The sequence below is a fragment of the Sardina pilchardus genome, chromosome 1, assembly GCF_963854185.1.
Source record: "Sardina pilchardus chromosome 1, fSarPil1.1, whole genome shotgun sequence".
Taxonomy (NCBI): Eukaryota; Metazoa; Chordata; class Actinopteri; order Clupeiformes; family Clupeidae; genus Sardina; species Sardina pilchardus.
Window position 1 is genome coordinate 20,858,414 of NC_084994.1, and position 21,378 is coordinate 20,879,791.

Sequence of the window (21,378 nt, forward strand, 5' to 3'; positions counted from 1 at the left end):
GGGAATGAGTGATGATGCATAAAAGAATGTTTGCTTGTTGAAATTCTAGCATGTCAAGTTTTAGCACGCGTAGCAAGTATTGAGTGACTGTAAAATTGTCATCCCGATAACTGGTTGACTGGATATTAAGGATTGTGAACAAATATTGGTTGGGGAAATGGAAAATCAATATGAGCACCAATATTTAACATGACTCATTTTGAGGTGTGAATGGACACTCAAGCCCATGGTTTCACACCATGGGAGTGAACTAGTTAAAGGAAAACCTATGGCTTTGAAGATGCCCCCCAAAAGTGTAGCACTGTTGCTGCCAAGCGACAGTAGTCAGTGACCTCGAGAACCACAGGTCTTTGTGGAAAATTGTGAAAAAGGTGTTCTCCGTTACAGAGTGATATTAGGAGACGGTTCTGGAAAATCCCATCATTAGGAAAAGTCTTGTTGTCTTAGTGTGTGAGCGAACTGTATAGTTATGTCACTATCACGATTCACAATGTTGCAATTTTCCAAAATAATTTAATCTCGTTTTTTTTTTGGATGTTTTTTTGCAAAACAAAAAAATAAATAAACGGTGCTATATATCTGGAGTTGCTGCTGCCAACAGGTAGAGTTAGAGGTCATCTTTAAAATCATGCCCCCAGAGTGTAGCTCTTTTTTACTGTACTGACAGTAATTGGTAACCTATGAGAAATAGAGATCTGAAAAATCACCAGAGTTGTCCTTTAAGGGTAGGTTTGTTTTTGTGTGTGTGTGTGTGTTTGTGTCTGGTTTAAAATGTCAAAAAACAACCTTAGGCTATGGTTGTGGTTATCAAAGGAATCTGTGAGTGTGTGTTTGTGTGTTTGTGTGTGCATGTTTGGACATGTGCTTTCACTGTTTGCAGGATCATATTGAAACATGAAGGATAATCTTGGGACGTTATTGATTCCTGTAAACAAAGCTCTTAAGAAAGTAGATAGTCCACTGCTTCATTGTAATTGCAAAGGGAAGTGTGTGTGTGTGTGTGTGTGTGTGTGTGTGTGTCATCAAGTCTGACTAACCAGATGGAAAATAGTCGTGAATTACACTGAATAGAGTGACATCCAGCTAGTGCTTTTCTGGGCAAGGCTGGAGTAGAGCATAGTGACACCTAAACAAACACACACACACACACACACACACACACACACACACACACACACACGCACACACACATGCTTAACTATCTCACTCACTCACTCCGTCAAACACACACACACACACACACACACACACACACACACACACACACATACACACACATACACACACACACACACACACACACACACACACACACACACACACCCCTCCCCAAAGGTCCTCCGTGAGTGCCGTGACAGCTCGTCTGTCATGTTGTAATGTGCAGAATGCTCAGATGCGTCTCCGCTCATTTGGCCCCTGTTCAGCTTGGGCGCCGGGACACCACAGAGGGCAGAGGGCTGCTCATGTGCAGTCATGGTCATGGTCAACCTCTACACGGGGCTGGTCATAGTCGTGGTCATGGTCAACCTCTACACGGGGTCTGGTCATGGTTCATGGGCCACCTCTATACGGGGCTAATCATGTGCACTGGTCGTGGTCATGGTCAACCTCTACAGTAGACCGGTCATAGTCATGGTCATGGTCAACCTCTACACGGGGTCTGGTCATGGTTCATGGGCCACCTCTATACGGGGCTAATCATGTGCACTGGTCGTGGTCATGGTCAACCTCTACAGTAGACCGGTCATAGTCATGGTCATGGTCAACCTCTACACGGGGTCTGGTCATGGTTCATGGGCCACCTCTATACGGGGCTAATCATGGTCAACCTCTATACGGGGCTCGTCATGGTCAACCTCTATACGGGGCTGGTCATAGTCATGGTCAACCTCTATACGGGGCTCGTCATGGTCAACCTCTATACGGGGCTGGTCATGGTCAACCTCTATACGGGGCTCGTCATGGTCAACCTCTATACGGGGCTCGTCATGGTCAACCTCTATACGGGGCTGGTCATGGTCAACCTCTATACGGGGCTCGTCATGGTCAACCTCTATACGGGGCTGGTCATGGTCAACCTCTATACGGGGCTCGTCATGGTCAACCTCTATACGGGGCTGGTCATAGTCATGGTCATGGTCAACCTACAGAGAGCTGGTTATAGTCGTGGTCATGGTCAACCTCTACACGGGGCTGTCAATCAATTGTTGTGACTGGGATATTAGTGGGGGATTGTGGCCAATCAGTCTGGCTCCTGTAGTACCCTCATACACAGACTTCCATTGTAGAGGTGAAGTGTACTAGTATGCAGTATATGGATTTACGAGTCTGTACAAATGGATTTACGAGTCTGTACAAATTTACAGTGTGTAGAGCTAAAGTTTAGAAGTATGCAGTTTATGGATTAAGAGCACTGCAAGGAATTCTGGGTCCTCTGACATTTACAGCAAATAACCTGCCTGCCGAGTGCCCACCTGCCCTCTCCCAAGGCCCCCTCCTACTCACCTGTCCACCTGTCCTCTCCCTAGGTCCCCTGCCGCTGCTATGCTCACCTGCACACCTGCCCTCTCCCCTGTCACCTGGACACTGGTACTGACCCCTCATGACCTAAAGGCTCCCATCCTCCTCCCAGATATACTTCCACATCCATTATGGAATGTAAACATCATCTTCTTGATAGAGGGTGATTATTCTGACTGTGTATTCTACTTCATTACATTGGTAGCTTTGATGTGTACGGTAATTCTCATGGTTCATGAGTTCCAGTATATTAGCTCCGTATCACTGAAAATCTGCTCCTCCCCACACCCCACCCACCCACCCACTGATCCTGCTTCATAGTTCACAGGGAGCCCAGGCCATAATAATAAACACAGACTTAGTCCACTTGGTTTTGTTTCCATTTCACAGCCAGCGCTGTATGAATTTTTTTTTGTGTTACAGTGGACTCAGAGAATGGAAAGCTAATGGAAGGCATACTGCATTTGTTGAATGTTATTTTTGGGTTAGAAATCAAAGAGCATTGCTTACCGTAACTTTCAACTATCAACCACACAGTTCACAAACAGAAAGCGGCTCACTCCTGCAAGTCCCTGACCAAGGAAGCTGGCTAAAGGCTATAGGCCCGTCATTCAATGAACTACTGTAGCATGACATAGATAGCTGGTTAAAGGCTGGGAGACTAAGAACCCTCGTCCGAACACCCAGGTGATGATGTGGAGTAGATAGAGGCAGAGAATGATGCACAGGAAAAAAATGAAAAAAGAGAGAGAATGAATGAATGAATGAATGAACAAAATTAATGAGTTTATGAATGAACAAAATTAATGAGTGAATACAGTACACTAATACAGAGTCTGTTAAGAGACTTGAGACTTGTACACTTGTACCCGGGACGAGAGAGAGAGAGAGAGAGAGAGAGAGACATGGAGAGAAAATCATACATTAATTTACAGGAGCACAAACCTTCACTTTCATAAATATGTCTGGATGATCAAAACAGACAAAAGTGTAGAGCTGAAAGAGAGGGGCAGAGAGAGTGAATGAATGAATGAATGGATGAGTGAATGAATGAACGACTGAATGAATGGCACAGGTGAAGAGAGCTCCATGTGATTGTGTCATGGGTGCTTCTGGAAGGCAGCCCAGGGCTATAGATAAGGTGAGCACATACTGTAGGGAGAGAGAGAGAGGGCGGTGCATTGTGTCCGATGGTTCTGCACAGCTACAGTATACGGCCTTTGACATACAATGCATACCTCTAAATACTTAACACTATATATACAAACTGAACATTGTTGTGGTACAATTGTAATATTATGCATAATATTATATTTATCTGATAAGTCTCTCTTTTATATGGCCAAACTTGTTTTCAACTAAAGTATCTCGATGTCAACATTTTCAAGTGAGGTTGAACTTGAACTTGAACTTGAACTTCTATATCCCCATACCTTCTAGTCTTCTTGTCTATATCTCTAGCAGGGGTATATATACTTATACTTATACTTATACCATACCCTCTGCTCTTCTGTATCCCCATACCTTCTACATTTACACAAAGAGTCTGTGTGTTTACATTGTGCTGACAGAAATAGAGAGCTGGTGTTTGAGGAGGAGGAATGGCAGGTTGGGTGAGCCGGCTGCCCTCTGAGAGTTTGGTGGAATACAATCGGGCATATTGACGGCCACCCCGCGGGCCCCTCTGACATGGGAATTGTAGTGTGTATTCATATTTGCAGTCTGTGGGTGTGTGTACACAGTAATTTATGTAGCAAGTGTAGGAGTAGAGGAGGGAGTTTATACAGAGCTGCATGGCATTAATCCACATGACAAGTAGTCACAGAAGTGTGTGTGTGTGTGTGTGTGTGTGTGTGTGTCTCAGGGGAATGAGGAGTCCTCATTCATGGCAGGTCAGCAGTGTAATAAAAGCAGCACTTGACAGAGGCCCTCATGCATCAAAGTAGACAGTGGACACGTGCCTCTCTTTTGTGTGTGTGTGTGTGTGTGTGTGTGTGTGTGTGTGTGTGTGTGTGTGTGTATGTGTGTATGTGTGTGAGAGAGAGAGAGAAAGAGAGACAGATAGAGTTGTCCATGTCACAATTATGTGTGTGTGTGTGTGTGTGTGTGTGTGTGTGTGTACTCTGTTGTAAAGTTGGCTAATGAGATTGGCTAGAGGACCACCATTGCAGATGAACCAAAGGAAATAAAAATGTCTTTCAGCAACAATGATGAAATAATCAGCATAATAGTTTGATGTGGAATTCTTTACTGTAAAAACAGAATAGAAATTTACGTCACTGTTGTGAATGTTAAAGAAAGTTTAGCGCGAAAGGCGAGTAAGGCAATGATGACATCATCACGCAGACACTGATAATGATGATTGCATAATTATGTTGATGATGATGATGATGATGATGATGATGATGGTAATGATGATGATGATGATAATGATTGTGATGATGATGATGATGATGATGATGATAATGGTGAAGATGATAGTGATGTTGATGATGGTGATGTTTATGGTGGTGATGATAATGGTGGTGATGATGATGATGATGATGATTGTGATGTTGTTGATAATGATGATGGTGGTGATGGTGGTGATGATGATGATGATGATGATGATGTTGCTTACCTCAGGTGCACCTGCAGACACAGCAGGAGGTGAAGATGAAGATGGTCGGCATGGCGATGCACGTGGTGAAGAACGACGGTGTCTTGGCCCTCTACAACGGACTCAGTGCCTCTTTGTGCAGACAAGTGAGTGTGTGTTTGTGTCTGTGTGTGTGCACATGTGTGTGTGTGTGTGTGTGTGTCTGTGTGTGTGCGTGCGTGCGCGCGTGTTCGTGTTTCTGTAGCTGTGCGTGTGTGTTTGTGCGTGTTCGTGTGTGTGTGTGTGTGTGTGTGTGTGTGTGTGTGTGTGTGTGTGTGTGTGTGTGTGTGTGTGTGTGTGTGTGTGTGTGTGTGTGTGTGTACAATGGACACCATGGAGCTCCTGGACTCTGCACTGTACTTTAGACCGTGTTGTGTTGTTTTATCTCCCTGTGCTCATCTCTCAGTGTTGTTTCATCTCTGTGTGTGCTCCTGGTCTGTAGTGTGTCTGCAGTTACTGTGTAATCACAGCGGCAGAACACTGAGGCGCTGGACAGTCAAGCGGCAAACCTCGACCAACCACTTTAGAAAGAGCAGCCGTCAGCACTCACGCTAACATGCCCCTGACTGCTCACACACACACACACACACACACACACATGCACACCTGCACGCGTGCACACACTCACACACATGCACATTGCACGCACACACACACACACACACACACACACACACACACACACACACACACACACACACACACATACACACACACACACACACACACACCTGCACACATGCATGCGCACACACACACACACACACACACACACACACACACACTCACACACACATGCACACATGCACACATACACACATGCATCCTTGCAGATAAGCACAAAACACAAACACACACACTTAATCTCTCTCTCTCTCTCTCTCTCTCTCTCTCTTTCTCTATCTCTATCTCTATCTCTCTCTCTCTCTCTCTCTCTCTCTCTCACACACACACACACATGCACACACACACACACACACACACACACACACACACACACACACACACACATGCACACCTGCACGCGTGCACACACTCACACACATGCACATTGCACGCACACACACACACACACACACACACACACACACACACACACACACACACACACACACACACACACACACACATACACACACACACACACACACACACCTGCACACATGCATGCGCACACACACACACACACACACACACACACACACACACACACACACACTCACACACACATGCACACATACACACATACACACATGCATCCTTGCAGATAAGCACAAAACACAAACACACACACTTAATCTCTCTCTCTCTCTCTCTCTCTCTCTCTCTCTTTCTCTATCTCTATCTCTATCTCTCTCTCTCTCTCTCTCTCTCTCTCTCTCACACACACACACACATGCACACACACACACACACACACACACACACACACACACACACACACACACACACACACACACACAGGTAGTGTTATTGGTTTACTGACTCTGCGTATTTGCTCTGTCAAGACACCACTCTCAGTAGAATCAATTAGTCGTCCTGATCTAACATGTAGCGACCTGCACTGTATCAGGTGAATTCTGAAACACTTGTAAACGTGTAGACACATGTACCGTGCTGTCCTTAGATCAGTTTCACCGAAGGGTTAAAGCCCAGTGTTCCTTAGTCACCTATTCCCCACTAACCTTCTCTGTTAAAAGTTTCAGGATCAGAATGACTGCATGGAATCTTGCTAATGTAAATTGTACTTTAACTCCCTCTAGTGGTTGAAAAATGAATCACTGTTCACAACTTATGGACATTGCAAAAACTGTATGTCTTTCTTCAATTATAATAGGCCTGTACAATTTTGGGAATCTAACTGCATTTTTTTCTGGTAAATGTTTTTTATTTTGATTTGTAATATAACTTTTCAAAGTCAAGCTTCAGTTCAGTATTCCAAATTTAGTTAGCTAGTTAGGCTACTTTTAGCATTGATAAATGAAGCATTCCTGATAGGTGAGCTTCTGTGTCTGTCATGCAGGGAATATGACATGCGTATAACAATCATAGATGTTACGATCTGCAATTAATTGCAGCGTTTGCAGTGAGCTAAATGCTTTAGTCACTTTTTGATGTTATCAAAATGTTTTCGTCTCTCTCTCTCTCTCTCTCCCTCCCTCCCTCCAGAGGTTTGCCATTTATGAGACTATAGATTAGTGTGGGGCACTTTTCTGATGTTATCGAAATGTCTCTCTCTCTCTCTCTCTCTCTCTCTCTCTCTCTCTCTCTCTCCTCTCTCTCTCTATCTCTCTCTCTCTCTCTCTCTCTCTCTCTCTCTCTCTCACCCTCCCTCTCTCCCTCTCTCCGTCTGTGTAGATGTCGTACTCTCTGACGAGGTTTGCCATCTATGAGACGGTGAGGGACATGATCAGCAGTGACTCTAAGGGCCCCATGCCATTCTACCAGAAGGTGCTGCTGGGAGCCTTCGGAGGTGTGCTCTCTCACACACACACACACTCTCACACACACACACACACACACACACACACACACACACACACACACTCACACACACGCATGCACACACGCATGCACGCACGCAGGTACGCACGCACGCACGCACACAAACATACACACACACACACACACACACACACACACACACACACACACACACTCACATGTACTTTCTCTCTCTATCTTTCCTCAGGCTTTACTGGAGGCTTCATTGGGACTCCTGCTGATATGGTGAATGTGAGGTGTGTGTCTGTCAATACATATCGACACATCGCTCACACACTCACACTCACACTCACACTCACACACACACACACACACACACACACACACACACACACACACACACACACACACACACACACACACACACACACACACACACACACACACTCCACTCTCATATGCATACGCCCCTCTCAAGGTCTGGTTGGTTTGTCTCCACAGAATGCAGAATGATGTGAAGCTTCCTCCAGAGCTGAGGAGAAAGTGAGTCTGTGTCAGGCTGTCTGTCCGTCTGTCTGTTAACCAGTCTGTCTGTCTGTCTGTTAATCTGTCTGTCTGTCTGTCTGTCGGTCAGTATGTCTGTTAATCAGTCTGTATGTCTGTTACAGTAATCAGTTTGTCTGTCTGTCTGTCTGTCAATTTGCCTGTCAGTCTGTCTGTTAATTAATCAGTCGGTTTGTTTGTCTGTCTGTCTGTCTGTCTGTCTGTCTGTCTGTCTGTCTGTCTGTCTGTCTGTTAACCAGTCTGTCTGTCTGTCTATTAATCTGTATGTTAGCCAGTCTGCCTGTCTGTCAATCACTCTGTTATCTTATGGATGGCCCTTTGTGTGCCTCTAGGGCTTTCTCCCATTGACATTCTCTAGTTGGCCACTCTATTCATCATAGTTGTAGTCATAGTCTAGTTGGCTACTCTACTGTATGTATCACTCTGTCTGTATGTTTACAGTAATTCCTGTTAGCAATATGCTAACTGCAGCCTTTTCTCTTCCTGTGTTCCAGCTATAAGCATGTTTAATTCCTGTTAGCAATATGCTAACTGCAGCCTTTTCTCTTCCTGTGTTCCAGCTATAAGCATGCACTAGATGGACTCTACAGGGTCTTCAGGGAAGGTGAGTTTGGCACGTTGTCATGGATACTGTTGCCTTTGTTGGTGTATGTATATGTGTCCGTGTGTTTATTGATTTTTTGAAGCCTTAGGCATGCGCACAAACTAATAATTAGTCGCCAGTGGTTGGCATGCCTACCTTTTGAAGAAAAAGTTGACGGCTGCCAAACTCTCTCTCTTTGTGTGTGTGTGTGTGTGTGTGTGTGACACTGCGTGTTTGTGTGTGTGTGTGTGTGTGTGTGTGTGTGTGTGTGTGTGTGTGTGTGTGTGTGTGATCACCAGAGGGCGTGAGGAGGCTGTTTTCCGGAGCCACCATGGCCTCGAGCAGAGGAGCTCTGGTCACCGTCGGGCAGGTGAGGCAGCAAAGCCTTCTGGGAAAAGACTGTTGCACCATGGGAATGTTTCCCCATCAGCAGAAAAGCATGGCCATTCATGTGCTGTAAAATCAATGCTGTTTACATGGTTTGAATTAGCCGTGTGTTGCATAATTAGGGACTTCCTCAAAGGTTGCAAATTTCCCAGGTAAATGCCATCCACTGTTATGGCCTCAGGCTTGGTTGCAAACATGAACTTGTTGTTGTTCTTGGAATAGCTCCACAGATCGACATATAAAGTACTGCACACGTGTCTGTGCGTGTCCACAGACTTTCTCTCTCTTGAGGGGTCTCTCTTTAGTGAATGTCAGTGATTTGCTAGAACTGAGGAAGTTCATGGATTCATGCAGTCAAGAGTTTTTGTAGGCACTGAAGCATATCAGTTCATGTGAAAAGCAGCATGCCAAGATGAAATGATATGTTTGAAAAGATGCAATGGGTTGATATGTTTTGTAACAGCAAGATGGGCTGATGCGTTTTGTAATAGTAAGATAAGATGTTTGTAATAGTGATATAAACTGTGTTTGTAAAAGTACGATAAACTGATATATTTGTAATAGTGAGATACGATTATGTGTTTGTCGATGACTTGGGTCCTTATTAGTGTCTAATATGTTTCCTTAAATGAATGAGTCCGATGCCCTCACAACCTACAGTATGGTCTATTTATGAATGATACTTGACAGTGGTTTGAATATAGCGATTTATTTTGATGTGACTCGATGCCTGCTCTGAAGCTACAGGCTCTAAGCTTTTTGCGGACAACAGTTCTAGCTCAAAACTCTTCAGTTTAATTAACGTTAGTTTGCTCCCAAATGAAATTTTGAACTTCTTATCGTTCATAAATAGGCCTCAGGCTGTGAGTACGGTACACTGGACCATCCATTCGACTGCCTATTTTGATGTGACTCAATGTCTGCTGCTACAGGCTCTAAGCCTTTTGCAAACAACACTCAAAACACTTCCGTTTAATTAACGTTAGTTTGCTCCCAAATGAAATTTTCATACGAACCCAAAGGAAAGGTTCATAAATAGGCCTCAGGCTGTGAGTACACTGGACCATTCATTTGACTGCCGATTGAAATGTCCCGTAAGAAGAATGAGTGATATCTTGTATAACCCCCTCTCTTCTCTTCTCTCCTTGTAGCTGGCCTGCTATGACCAGGCCAAGCAGCTGGTCCTGGGGACTGGTATCCTAGGAGACAACATCCTCACCCACTTCCTGTCCAGCTTCATCGCTGTGAGTGACCACTGCTTGTGTCAGCGCCATATTCTACAGTAGAAATGACTGTGGAATATTCTCAAAATTGATTTTGACTCCATGGCGTTCAGTTTACAGAAAATAGTGCACTTACAAGGTGTAACTTCAGTTGTTGCATCAGGTCATAGTACCACCTCGAACATGCATGGCTTTCTTCGAACCAAATGCTGTGTCGTCTACTATGATTTACCGAGTTTATGATGAGACAGTGAGTCAGACAAAAATTGATATGCGTTTTTTTTGTATGTATTATTTTAGGGCGGCTGTGCTACATTCCTCTGTCAGCCACTGGACGTGATGAAGACGAGGCTGATGAACTCTAAAGGAGAATATACGGTTAGTCACTCTCTGCTATCTAACCTCTCTCTCTCTCTCTCTCTCTCTCTCTCTCTCTCTCTCTCTTCCCATTCTCTCTTTCTCTTTTTCAACCGCATCCTCTCTTTTCCTTCACCTTGATGACCTTTGACCTTAATCATTTTGAACTCACCCATCTGTTCCACTGCCCCTCCCCCTCAATCCATCACACTCCTCCATCTACCCTTCTCTCTCTCTCTCTCTCTCTCTCTCTCTCTCTCTCTCTCTCTCTCTCTCTCTCTCTCTCTCTCTCCCTCTCTCCCTCTCTATCTCTCTCTCTTTCTCTCTCTCGGTCTCTGTTCCCATTCTTTCTTTCACTCTTTCAACCACATTCAGTTCTTTTCAACCTGTCCCCCCCCCTCACTCCATCTCCCCCACTCCTATTATGTAAACATAAGTACATGCTGTGCTGCTCGGTAAAGGCCAGCCCCTGCTGACCGTGACATTTGGAAAGCAGTAGCCAAAACCAAACATTATTAAGCCATTAGTTGAAGCATAACTCTCTCTCGCTCTCTCTCTTTCTCTTTCTTTCTTTCTCTCTCTATTTCAGTCTCTCTCTTTTTCTCACATTCAAGTTCAAGTGAGCTTTATTAGCATGACAAATATGTTTGTCATTTAGACATCCATTCATCTCGCTCTCTCTCTCTCAAATTCAAATTCAAATTCAAAGGAGCTTTATTGGCATGACTCAGACATGAAGTGTTGCCAAAGCAGACATATGACAATACAACAGATACAATTAGCTGAAGGAAAGAAAACTTATATTTAAATATTGGTAGTAATTTTCATAACCAGTTCTCTCTCTCTCTCTCTCTCTCTCTCTCTCTCTCTCTCTCTCTCTCTCTCTCTCTCTCTCTCTCTCTCTCTCTCTCTCTCTCTTTCTCTCTCTCTCCTTTGTGTGTGTTGGTTGTTGTTGTCTCAGGGGGTGATGCATTGTTTGAAGGACACAGCCAAACTGGGACCATCAGGATTTTATAAGGTAATTAAAATACCATTCACACACACACACACTCACACACACTCTCACAAACACACACACACACACACACACACACACACACACACACACACACACATACTGCACATGCCCACTCTAATCCTGTGGTTATGTTTTTAGTTGTGTATAGTTGTGCTTATTGACCCTCTTTTTAGTTTGGCGTGTGTGTCTTTGTGATTGGCTATCAACTTAATGAACCACACAGACTGTAGTAGTTTTATCTGCCAGTGCCACACTTAGAAGAGTCAGTTTTACAGTGTAACGTAGTTCGGCTTTACCGTCATTTCCCAACTATTAGCCGCAGCTTAAACATTGATTTTGCAAAATTTCTTCAGATATGAGATTAATGCACAGGGGCAGTTAAAATGGTATTAAAATGGTTTTGTTTATTTTGATTAGCATAAAGCACTGTCCTGCAGATTCTCCACAATGCAGCTAATACACAGGAATCTACTGTTTTTTTATGTGTTTGTCATCTTGGATGATAACGTTTTACTTGAGTACTTGACTTTTACTTTACAAATGTCCTATTTGTACTTAAATGTGACAGACCAGAGTCGTTTCCAGTCTGAGTTTTAGACATTTACAGCTGTATGTATATTTTGTAGTGGGTTCTTGCCAATGCTTTGTATTTTGAGAAATACGGATTCCAATGAAACCCATGAATAGGACATCCTGCTTTCAATGATGACAATGATGATTTTTACATCATTGAAAGCAGGAAGTCCAACATTGAAATCCGTATTCTCAAGCCAAACTGAGGGAATGATGCACGACCATTCAAAAACATGACTAGATATACAAAGCTTAATGCTAATCGGTGAAGTGTCCCTTTAAGGGTCCTGCCATGAGGTTTTAGAATACATCAAAATGACATTGAGCCTGAAAAACGCTGACTTGTTTTTCAGTTTTTTTGTTTATTTATTGTGTGCCTTCAGGATTTAATTTCTGTAAAACAACCAACCAATCGGATTTCACTTCCTGTTTATGCTAACTGTCCAATTGGGTTGCAGGGTTTGGTTCCGGCGGGAATTCGGCTGATCCCTCACACGGTGCTGACCTTCCTCTTCCTGGAGCAACTCAAGAAGTACTTCGGCATCGTCGTGGTTACTTGAGTCGGGGAGCTGCCGCTGTGAACTCTGGGAACACAAATGGACACACACACACACACACACACACACACACACACACACACACACACACATATGAACACACATAGTAACATAGTAGTAGTTAAAATTGGGGCAGAAAACTGGAAATGATGTGTAATGTAACACCCCTTTGCCTCTTAATATCAAGATAAGTGCTAACACACACACACACACACACCTTGCGTTAACAGCCATCATACATCTTTGCCATCATACACCTGTGCCATATTAAGTTAAAGACATACACACATTCACCCCCCCCCCCCTCCACATACACAAACACACACACACACACACACACACACACACACACTTTCACATAATCACGCATTAAAGACAACACAGAGGACAATACCACCTCCACAGACACACAGTGTGTCTGACTGAAGCCTCTTTTCCATCGTGATGTTTACATCTACCAAAGTGCATCAAGACACATATTACATCATCCCCGCTGCATGAAGCAAACTATCACCTAACTGACTTAAAGGAATATGCCAACTTTTGGGAAATAAGCGTATTTGAGCTCTACCCCAGAGGTTGATAAGATTACCTTCATTTCCCAACTATTAGCCACGGCTTACAGGCTCTTCAACTAAGAGGTTAATACACGGGGGTCAGTTAATATGGTATTAATACGGTTTTGTTTCTTTTGACTTGCATAAAACACTGCCCTGCGACTGATACACAATGTGGTTAATACACAGGAAATGACTGTAATACATATTCTTCTCTTCTCTGTGCGTGCAATAACCAAGTTAGACACCGTTAGCTTAGCTTAGCATAATTCACTGGAAGGGGGTTAAACCAGTTAGCCTGTAGCCACTGTTAGCTTAGCCTATAGCCACGCACTCTTGCTGTATAAAGTCTAGTATTACCTACGAGACTCAGTAGTTAGTGAGTCACCCAGACGGTACCTTAAACCAGACCCTCCCTGGTCTTGTTGAGACACAGTTGTTTAATGAATGCAGAGGAACATGTATGTTCACACACATATACACAATGCACAGACAAACAGACATGCATACACACATAGAAGAGATGGAGGATATAACTGGAATATAGGGATCAACACACACACACACACACACACACACACACACACACACACACACGTACCCAGACCACCAACACACACACACACACACACACACACACACACACATTATCACAAAAACTCACACTCAGACACTTTTATAGCCAACGACTGATTGTTGTCTCAACGACCGCTCGAGACCTACCAAGACCCGCCAAGAATAGTGTTTACCGCCCGTGCCCATGTCAAGCTCTAGCATTGTGCAGGTCACTTCCTATCCTTCATCTCAGTTGTGTCCACGTGCCATCGAAAGGGAACATAGCCAACGATGTTATCCAGCTTCAAAGAGAGCAGCTCCAGTGTTTGTCCAGTCTCTGTTTTTAAGGACACTCCGTAGTATCCTTACTTACCTAGCTAGGATCCTTACTTAGTGTACTACCAAGGACTAAAGGGGATGAAAACGCATACTTACCTAAGAAAGACTGCCTTACTTCTAACGGGTATGTGTGTCTGTGAATGGTTTATAACGCTACGTATCGTGTGTATTTCGATACCCATCGTGGATGATCAGTTTATAACGCTACGTATCGTGTGTACATTGATACCCATCGAGGATGGTCAGTTTATACGCAACGTATTGTGTGTACATTGATTCCCATCGAGGATGGTCAGTTTATATAACGCAACGTGTTGTGTGTTCGTTGCTGCCCATGGATGCAGTTGCTGCTGATAGAAGGACGATTGGTCAGACAGAATGCTGTATGGTGTGGATGGTATTTTAAACCCTGGAAGGCGATGTGATCTGATGAATGTTATATACTGTAGGTCTGTGCTGCTCAGTTTTATTCATCAAACAAAATACAACTTCAAACTCTTACTCTCACACACACACACACGCACACACACGCACACACTTACTGTAGACAGAACACAGACAAAATGTTGTTTGGTTTGGTTTGGTTTGGGTATAATGCCAAATGATACAATGAAGTCAGAAGCCAAACATGGACGCACACACACACACACACACACACACACACACACACACACAAACACACATTATACATTCTGTACAACACTATGCCATTCTCCATTCTACCATTTCAAAACACTGCCAGCATTTCCCAGGTGGGACATTCAGTACTGGTCACAGCAGTCGCAGTCCCGTATTCCCTCACACACACACACACACACACACACACACACACACACACACACACACACACACACACACACATTTTTATAATTTATAACTTCAGATTTGCTCTGCAACACGTGCATGCATATCACACCAACGTGCTACCATCCCAGACAGACGATACCACAGAGTTTTGGAAGTTCTAGAATAATAATGATGTAGTAGAGTTTTAGAGAATTGTATTGTGGGATTGCACTTTGCAAACATCACAACCTGCTTGTAGTATCAAGCGGAACAATGACAGTGTTTAGAGAGATTTTTTTAATTTGCACTGATTGACCTTTAAAGACACAATGCTACTGTTTTATTTTGTTAATCTCCATCCATACGGATGAGATTAGGTGGATTTACGGAAGATTTAATGCCTTACCTACATGTTGCCTCTAGAGGGCAGTGTGACACAGTTATTTCATGGCTTGGCAGTGCCGAGAGCTCTTTGAAGAGGGTGTGCGAGTGGATTTGTGTGTGTGCGTGTGTGTGTGTGTGTGTGTGTGTGTGTGTGTGTGTGTGTGTGTGTGTGTGTGAAATAGAGATTGAAAGAGAGAGAGCGAGAGAGAGTGCCTCTTGAATGACTTGATGCACCTGAGGTGGTGTGGATAGTCTACTACATCCTGCCTGAGTTATGGGCTGTAATATACTCGCGGGCTGCATGCAGATTTCTCTTCTTTAATATGTACCATAATGTGGACGCCATTCCCTGTGGCCCGTGGAAAGATGGAAAGAGATATATAGGCACACACCATCAAAACATGCAATTTATTTTCAAGATTTTCCATCTATGCTGGAATTATGCATTGTAAAGAAAATCCCATCTTCCCATCCTGGAGCAAATCAGTCCATATAGGTTATGAACCAGCTCTCTTCGCAGGAAGAGATCTCTAGAATATATAATGCAATGCAAACTGGACGTTTTTAATTCTGTATAAAAATGTGATTTATTATTTTTTATTTTATGATTTTATTTTGTCTGAGATGGCTAATACTGTATGTTGTAGATTTATTTTGGAATTAAACTACTAATGAGTCAGAATGTTCTAGACCACTGTGTGTGTGTTTTGTGTCCGTCCACTATACTCTTGTGCTGTACTCTTCTTCATGAAGTTGATGTGTATTTAAATCAACACTAAAGAGGTTTTTTCATACCTTAAAATAATGTTTACAAAATCATATCAGTGGTTCATCAACTTGTAACAGGGTGAACGGCACCTCTGCATTCGCTTCGCAGCTTTTAGGAATGCTCTTAGCACTGCTACTTTACGAATCTGGGAAACGCGGTTTGTTTGATTTAATGCAACCCACTGCACAAAGAGATGTATTTTGGACGTCCAATTTCAGGTGCAGACTGTAACATCTTTTTTTTCTGACGTCCAGTATTGACATCCACAGGACCTCTGTATAATGTTGTTACCTAGTCCTATACCAGAGAAACACGGAAGTAACGCAGCGCTGCCATTACTGCGTGGCTGGCTGCTAAGAAACTAGCCTGTTGGTTCCATAGGCGACTGTTGCAGAGGTTAGCTGTCATTGATACACGTCTTAATACCTTATGTTGTTAATAAATGACCTTCACCGGTAGGTTTTGGCCACAGTCTGACATCATGTATCCAATGTTCCCTTTCACCTGACATTTTCTTTCTTGAGCAGGATCTCTTGTTAGACATTCTCTGACAGGATGCTTTCATGGAAAAGCACCTAGGCAAGTGTCACTCGTCACACTCCGCAGGCACACATGCATGGCGATATTCAAGATGGCACCCCCATAAAGTTTGCGCTGGATTAGTGTATTGACGTCCAAAGGGGATCATGGACTGCACATCAGGCAATCGCCCAGAATTGGTCTTGGACCGACGGACGCAATAAAGACGTCCATCAAACGTCTAATGTTTAGTGGGAAGTAACATCACTTTACATTATCATGTGACCATGTTGTTGGTGTGTTTTTGACGTATTCTTGGGTTCAATCCTTTTGTAGATGATTGCTGTTGAAAATGGCTTGTCTTACGGTGCAGATGTACACTGTCATATTTATGAACACAATCTTGCTGTTGATGACGCAGATGGACGCAACAGAGAGGAAGTCATGTGTCACTTTTTATTTTACACCTTTTGTATCTTGCCTTTTATCATTGTCATTTCTTTCTTCATGCCACCTTGCTTTGAAGGTTCACTGTGGAAATACATGTCACATCCTGTGTACACCTCTCCTTGTACTCTTTTTGTCTCACCATTTTTCTTTCACTCACTCACCCACTCACACACTAACACACTCACTCACTCACTCACTTATTCACCCACACACAAGCACACTCACTCACTCACTCACTCACTCACTAACACACTCACTCACTCACTCACTCACTCACTCACTTATTCACCCACTCACACACAAACACACTCACTTACTCACTCACTCACTCACTCACTTACACACTCACTCACTCACTCACTCACTTACACACAAACACACTCACTTACTCACTCACTCACTCACTCACTCACTTCACTTATTCACTCACTCACTCACTTACACACAAACACACTCACTCACTCACTCACTTACACTCACGTCTCGCACTGTCTTGCGCTCTCTCTTCCTCTCTCTCTCTCTCTTTTCTCTCTCTCTCTCTCTCTCTATCTGCATGTCCCTCATTCGTATATATATTATTAGTTGTGTCCTTTCATTGATAGACCCCTGATCTAACTGGGTGCTATGTATCCAGGGAAGGGAAGACATGCTGTTGTGTCATATGGCACCTGTAGCATGGGTGCTCTTGATGGGACTATGCAGTCTGTGTGTGATACCTCGGCCCGTGGAAATCTTCATGTTGCCATGATAACATGTTGTGCTTACGCTGCTCTGATGCCAGCACTTTTGCATAGGGGTGTCTCAAAGAGACCTGAGTTGCTGAAGTGTGTGTGTGAGTATGTGTGTGTGTGTGTGTGTGTGTGTGTGTGTGTGTGTGTGTGTGTGTGTGTGTGTGTGTGTGTGTGTGTGTGTGTGTGTGTGTTTGTATGCACTGGCGTAGGTTTAGGGGGGGGACGCATGGGACTAGTCCCATTCAATATTTTAAGATGACAAAATTGTCCCCCCCAATATTTCCGCGAACTTATTTTTGCGTTCCGACGGCCAGCACGGCAGTAGGCCTACAAGGCACGCGCCGTGATTTGATTGGCTGAAAGCGCTACACACACGGGACTCGAGAGCATGGAGGTATTAGCTCGAGTGTCAAAGCAGATTAGCAGAGTCTGACTGGCAGACATACGTGCGTGCGGGTGTCGACGATATCGGTAAGTTACCGAGGCTGTCTGCCAATACACCCCATAAAAGGCCAGAGTAAAACATTCCCTTTGCTCTTCAGCACGTATATGTTTGCCCCTTTTTGTACTTTGTTTGTAGATCATCTATGCCACCCAAGAGGGAACATACAAAGCTTGCACATACAAAGGGGACATAATGCTTTTTCACAAAGCAAATAATAGCCACACAAACTAGCAGTGGTAACGTTAGTGACCAGACTTTCAAATTTAGATTGTACCGTGGAAAATATTATTAACTAGTGATAGTAGGCTATATGCTACCCAGGATATTGTTACAGCTAAACCTATAGCGTCTGTAATATTTCAACCAAGGTTAGGAGCATTGATTAGGGGTGTGCAGCACGGATAGTGGCATAGAAGTTGCTCTATCTATCTTGATAGAATGCCAACGTTTCCTTACCAAGTCACCAAGTAGGCTTAATTAGCCTACCTTAAATCTTACAGTCACAATAAACAGTGGATCTGAGACATTTTCGTTTCTATATTAATTCTGTAATGTATACTGTAAGTGTGTAGCATACAATGCAGAGAAATAAAAGGGAGACCACCGAATTCACAGTTTAATGAAGAACTGTCATTGCATTGCTAGACAAGTTCTGAAAGTAGCCTACTTCCCTGTGGCAGTACTTTTTGCTAGTATAATGTCCATAATAATTGATGTTAATAAAATGTTGTTTGTTCAGCATTACACAGTCTCAGGTATATATGTATTATGTCTCACAAATGTATAGATATTATTCCTAAACTATGGTTCATACCCATACACAGTTACTTAAATAACAGGCTATATGATCTGGACAAATCTAAGATATGCGTAGCTTCTGTTATCTGAGAAACAACATTGCCATCTAGTGGTTAAACAGTGGATACTACATAATAATTGTCGTCCGCACACATTCCTCTACACGCGGGTATAGTAATATAAACGCAAGAGGCTATTGTTTAAACTAAACGAAAACAAAAACGAATTACAGTCTTCCCAGTAAAAGTTCACTTCTGGGTGTCCCCCCCAAAGCTGAGACCAAACCTACGCCCTTGTTTGTATGTGTGTATGTGTGTGTGTGTGTGTGTGTGTGTGTGTGTGTGTGTTTCAAGGTGAGTTCTGAAGGGAATAAAAAAGAGAATGAATGAATAAATGAATGAACGAGTGAGAATCAACGAGGATGACATGCAGGAAGAGCATTTCAGCTTTGAATAATAATTATCACTCGATACGTTTTATTTCTTATATATAAGAGTGATTGTGCAAGCATGTGTGCCTGTGTAAGTGTGTGTGTGTGTGTGTGTGCATGTGTGCCTGTGTGTGTGTGTATATGTGTGTATGTATGTATGTGTGTGTGTGTGTGTGTGTGTGTGTGTGTGTGTGTGTGTGTGTGTGTGTGTGTGTGTGTGTGTGTTAAGGAGTCCAATGTGCAATCGATGCATTCATGCTTGCAGTAGCACATACATGATGCGTGTGATACTCATATCAAACACGCTCTTACCATTCAAAATGCTTGACCAAAAATCTTTCCACTCGCCCAGGGCAACAGTTTGACTGACAGCTGTCTGAGTTCTGGTGTCAATCTCCTGCGAATTCTTTCTGGACCGAGGTGGACTTCTAATGAACACACACAGGCCTCATTCACTGACCTGTCTGCCCAGACCAGACATGCCCCAGTCTTGGTATTCCTGTGTGTGTGTGTGTGTGTGTGTGTGTGTGTGTGTGTGTGTGTGTGTGTGTGTGTGTGTGTGTGTGTGTGGTATTCCTCTGATGAAGGACGTAATTGGCCAGACACAGGTCTCATTCAGGACACGCCGGGGAAGTTGCCCTTAGAAACGGCCTTCTTCACTTGAGAGGTGTCATTTTGATGGGATGAATATAAAAACTTTGACACACGTGAAAATAGTTCAGAGTAGATTTCCCTAATGTGATGTGACCCCTCTCTCTTTGACACACAAACACACACACACACACACACACACACACACACACACAGACACACATACACTGTGTGTGAATCAATAAACCTGGCTTATACATGTGATGATTTTCAATGTGTGTGTGTGTGTGTGTGTGTGTGTGTGTGTGTGTGTGTGTGTGTGTGTGTGCGCGTGCGTGTGTGTGTGTGTGCGTGTGAGTGTGTTTGTGTAAGAGAATGTGGACGTTCTGCTGTGTCTGCACTGGCATCAGTAACTGAGATGATTAGAAGCCCACATATGGAGCGCAATTAGCCTCATAGCGACAGGGGAGACTATTCTCCTATTGGTTGTTTGTCTGTTTGTTTGTTTGTTTGTTTGTTTGTTTCTCTTTTGCTTGTGACAGCGCTCGTTAAGTCAACAACAACAACAACAACAACAACTATATGTGGCCGGGTAAAATACACACAGCACAACAAATATAAAAGATAGGGTTTATTTCTGATAGATTCTTAGTTGAATATTTGTAATATGGAAAAGAAATGAAATACAGTATTCTCAACTTAAACAGTGATGAAACACACTATGTATTACCACCAAACCCACTTATACTTATACTCGTAACTAATTGCTTTATTGCAAGAGCTTAATCTTTAAGTCCAACTGCCCAAAAGAAAATAACAAAAAGATTGTTCACTCAGGAACTCAGTGTGGATTTCAAAATAGTCTATGCTGTAGCTATCCAGCTAATACACCTAAATGACCAATTACAGTGCAAATGTCTCGTCACACAGAATACGGCAGTGGCAATGCTAACAAAAGAAAAACATTGACATTAGTGTAGTTCCAGCATTGTCATTATTACCTTAAATCAATGTTAACTCTGAACACATACTCACTTCTATCTGAGCTAGCGAAACTAACGCAATCCCAGGTCTCTAGCTAGCGGGTCATGAGTCCTGGATAATCCATCCTCATCTTCGAGTCATCGATCAAAATGCAACTTTATTGTCCTAATACATA

The 21,378-nt window shown here is 43.3% G+C and overlaps 1 protein-coding gene across 1 annotated transcript in view; it reads left to right on the top strand.

Moving 5' to 3' along the window:
• Positions 1-16,168, top strand: part of slc25a10b (solute carrier family 25 member 10b) — a 21,328-nt gene extending 5,160 nt beyond the window's left edge. The window contains exons 2-11 of the mRNA XM_062539868.1: positions 5,146-5,265; positions 7,517-7,631; positions 7,851-7,899; positions 8,105-8,146; positions 8,728-8,771; positions 9,050-9,120; positions 10,289-10,381; positions 10,661-10,738; positions 11,679-11,735; positions 12,767-16,168. Coding sequence (XP_062395852.1) covers positions 5,146-5,265; positions 7,517-7,631; positions 7,851-7,899; positions 8,105-8,146; positions 8,728-8,771; positions 9,050-9,120; positions 10,289-10,381; positions 10,661-10,738; positions 11,679-11,735; positions 12,767-12,868 — 771 coding nt within the window. The 3' untranslated portion in view covers positions 12,869-16,168. The remainder of the gene's footprint in view (positions 1-5,145; positions 5,266-7,516; positions 7,632-7,850; positions 7,900-8,104; positions 8,147-8,727; positions 8,772-9,049; positions 9,121-10,288; positions 10,382-10,660; positions 10,739-11,678; positions 11,736-12,766) is intronic.
• The last annotated feature ends 5,210 nt before the right edge of the window (positions 16,169-21,378 follow it).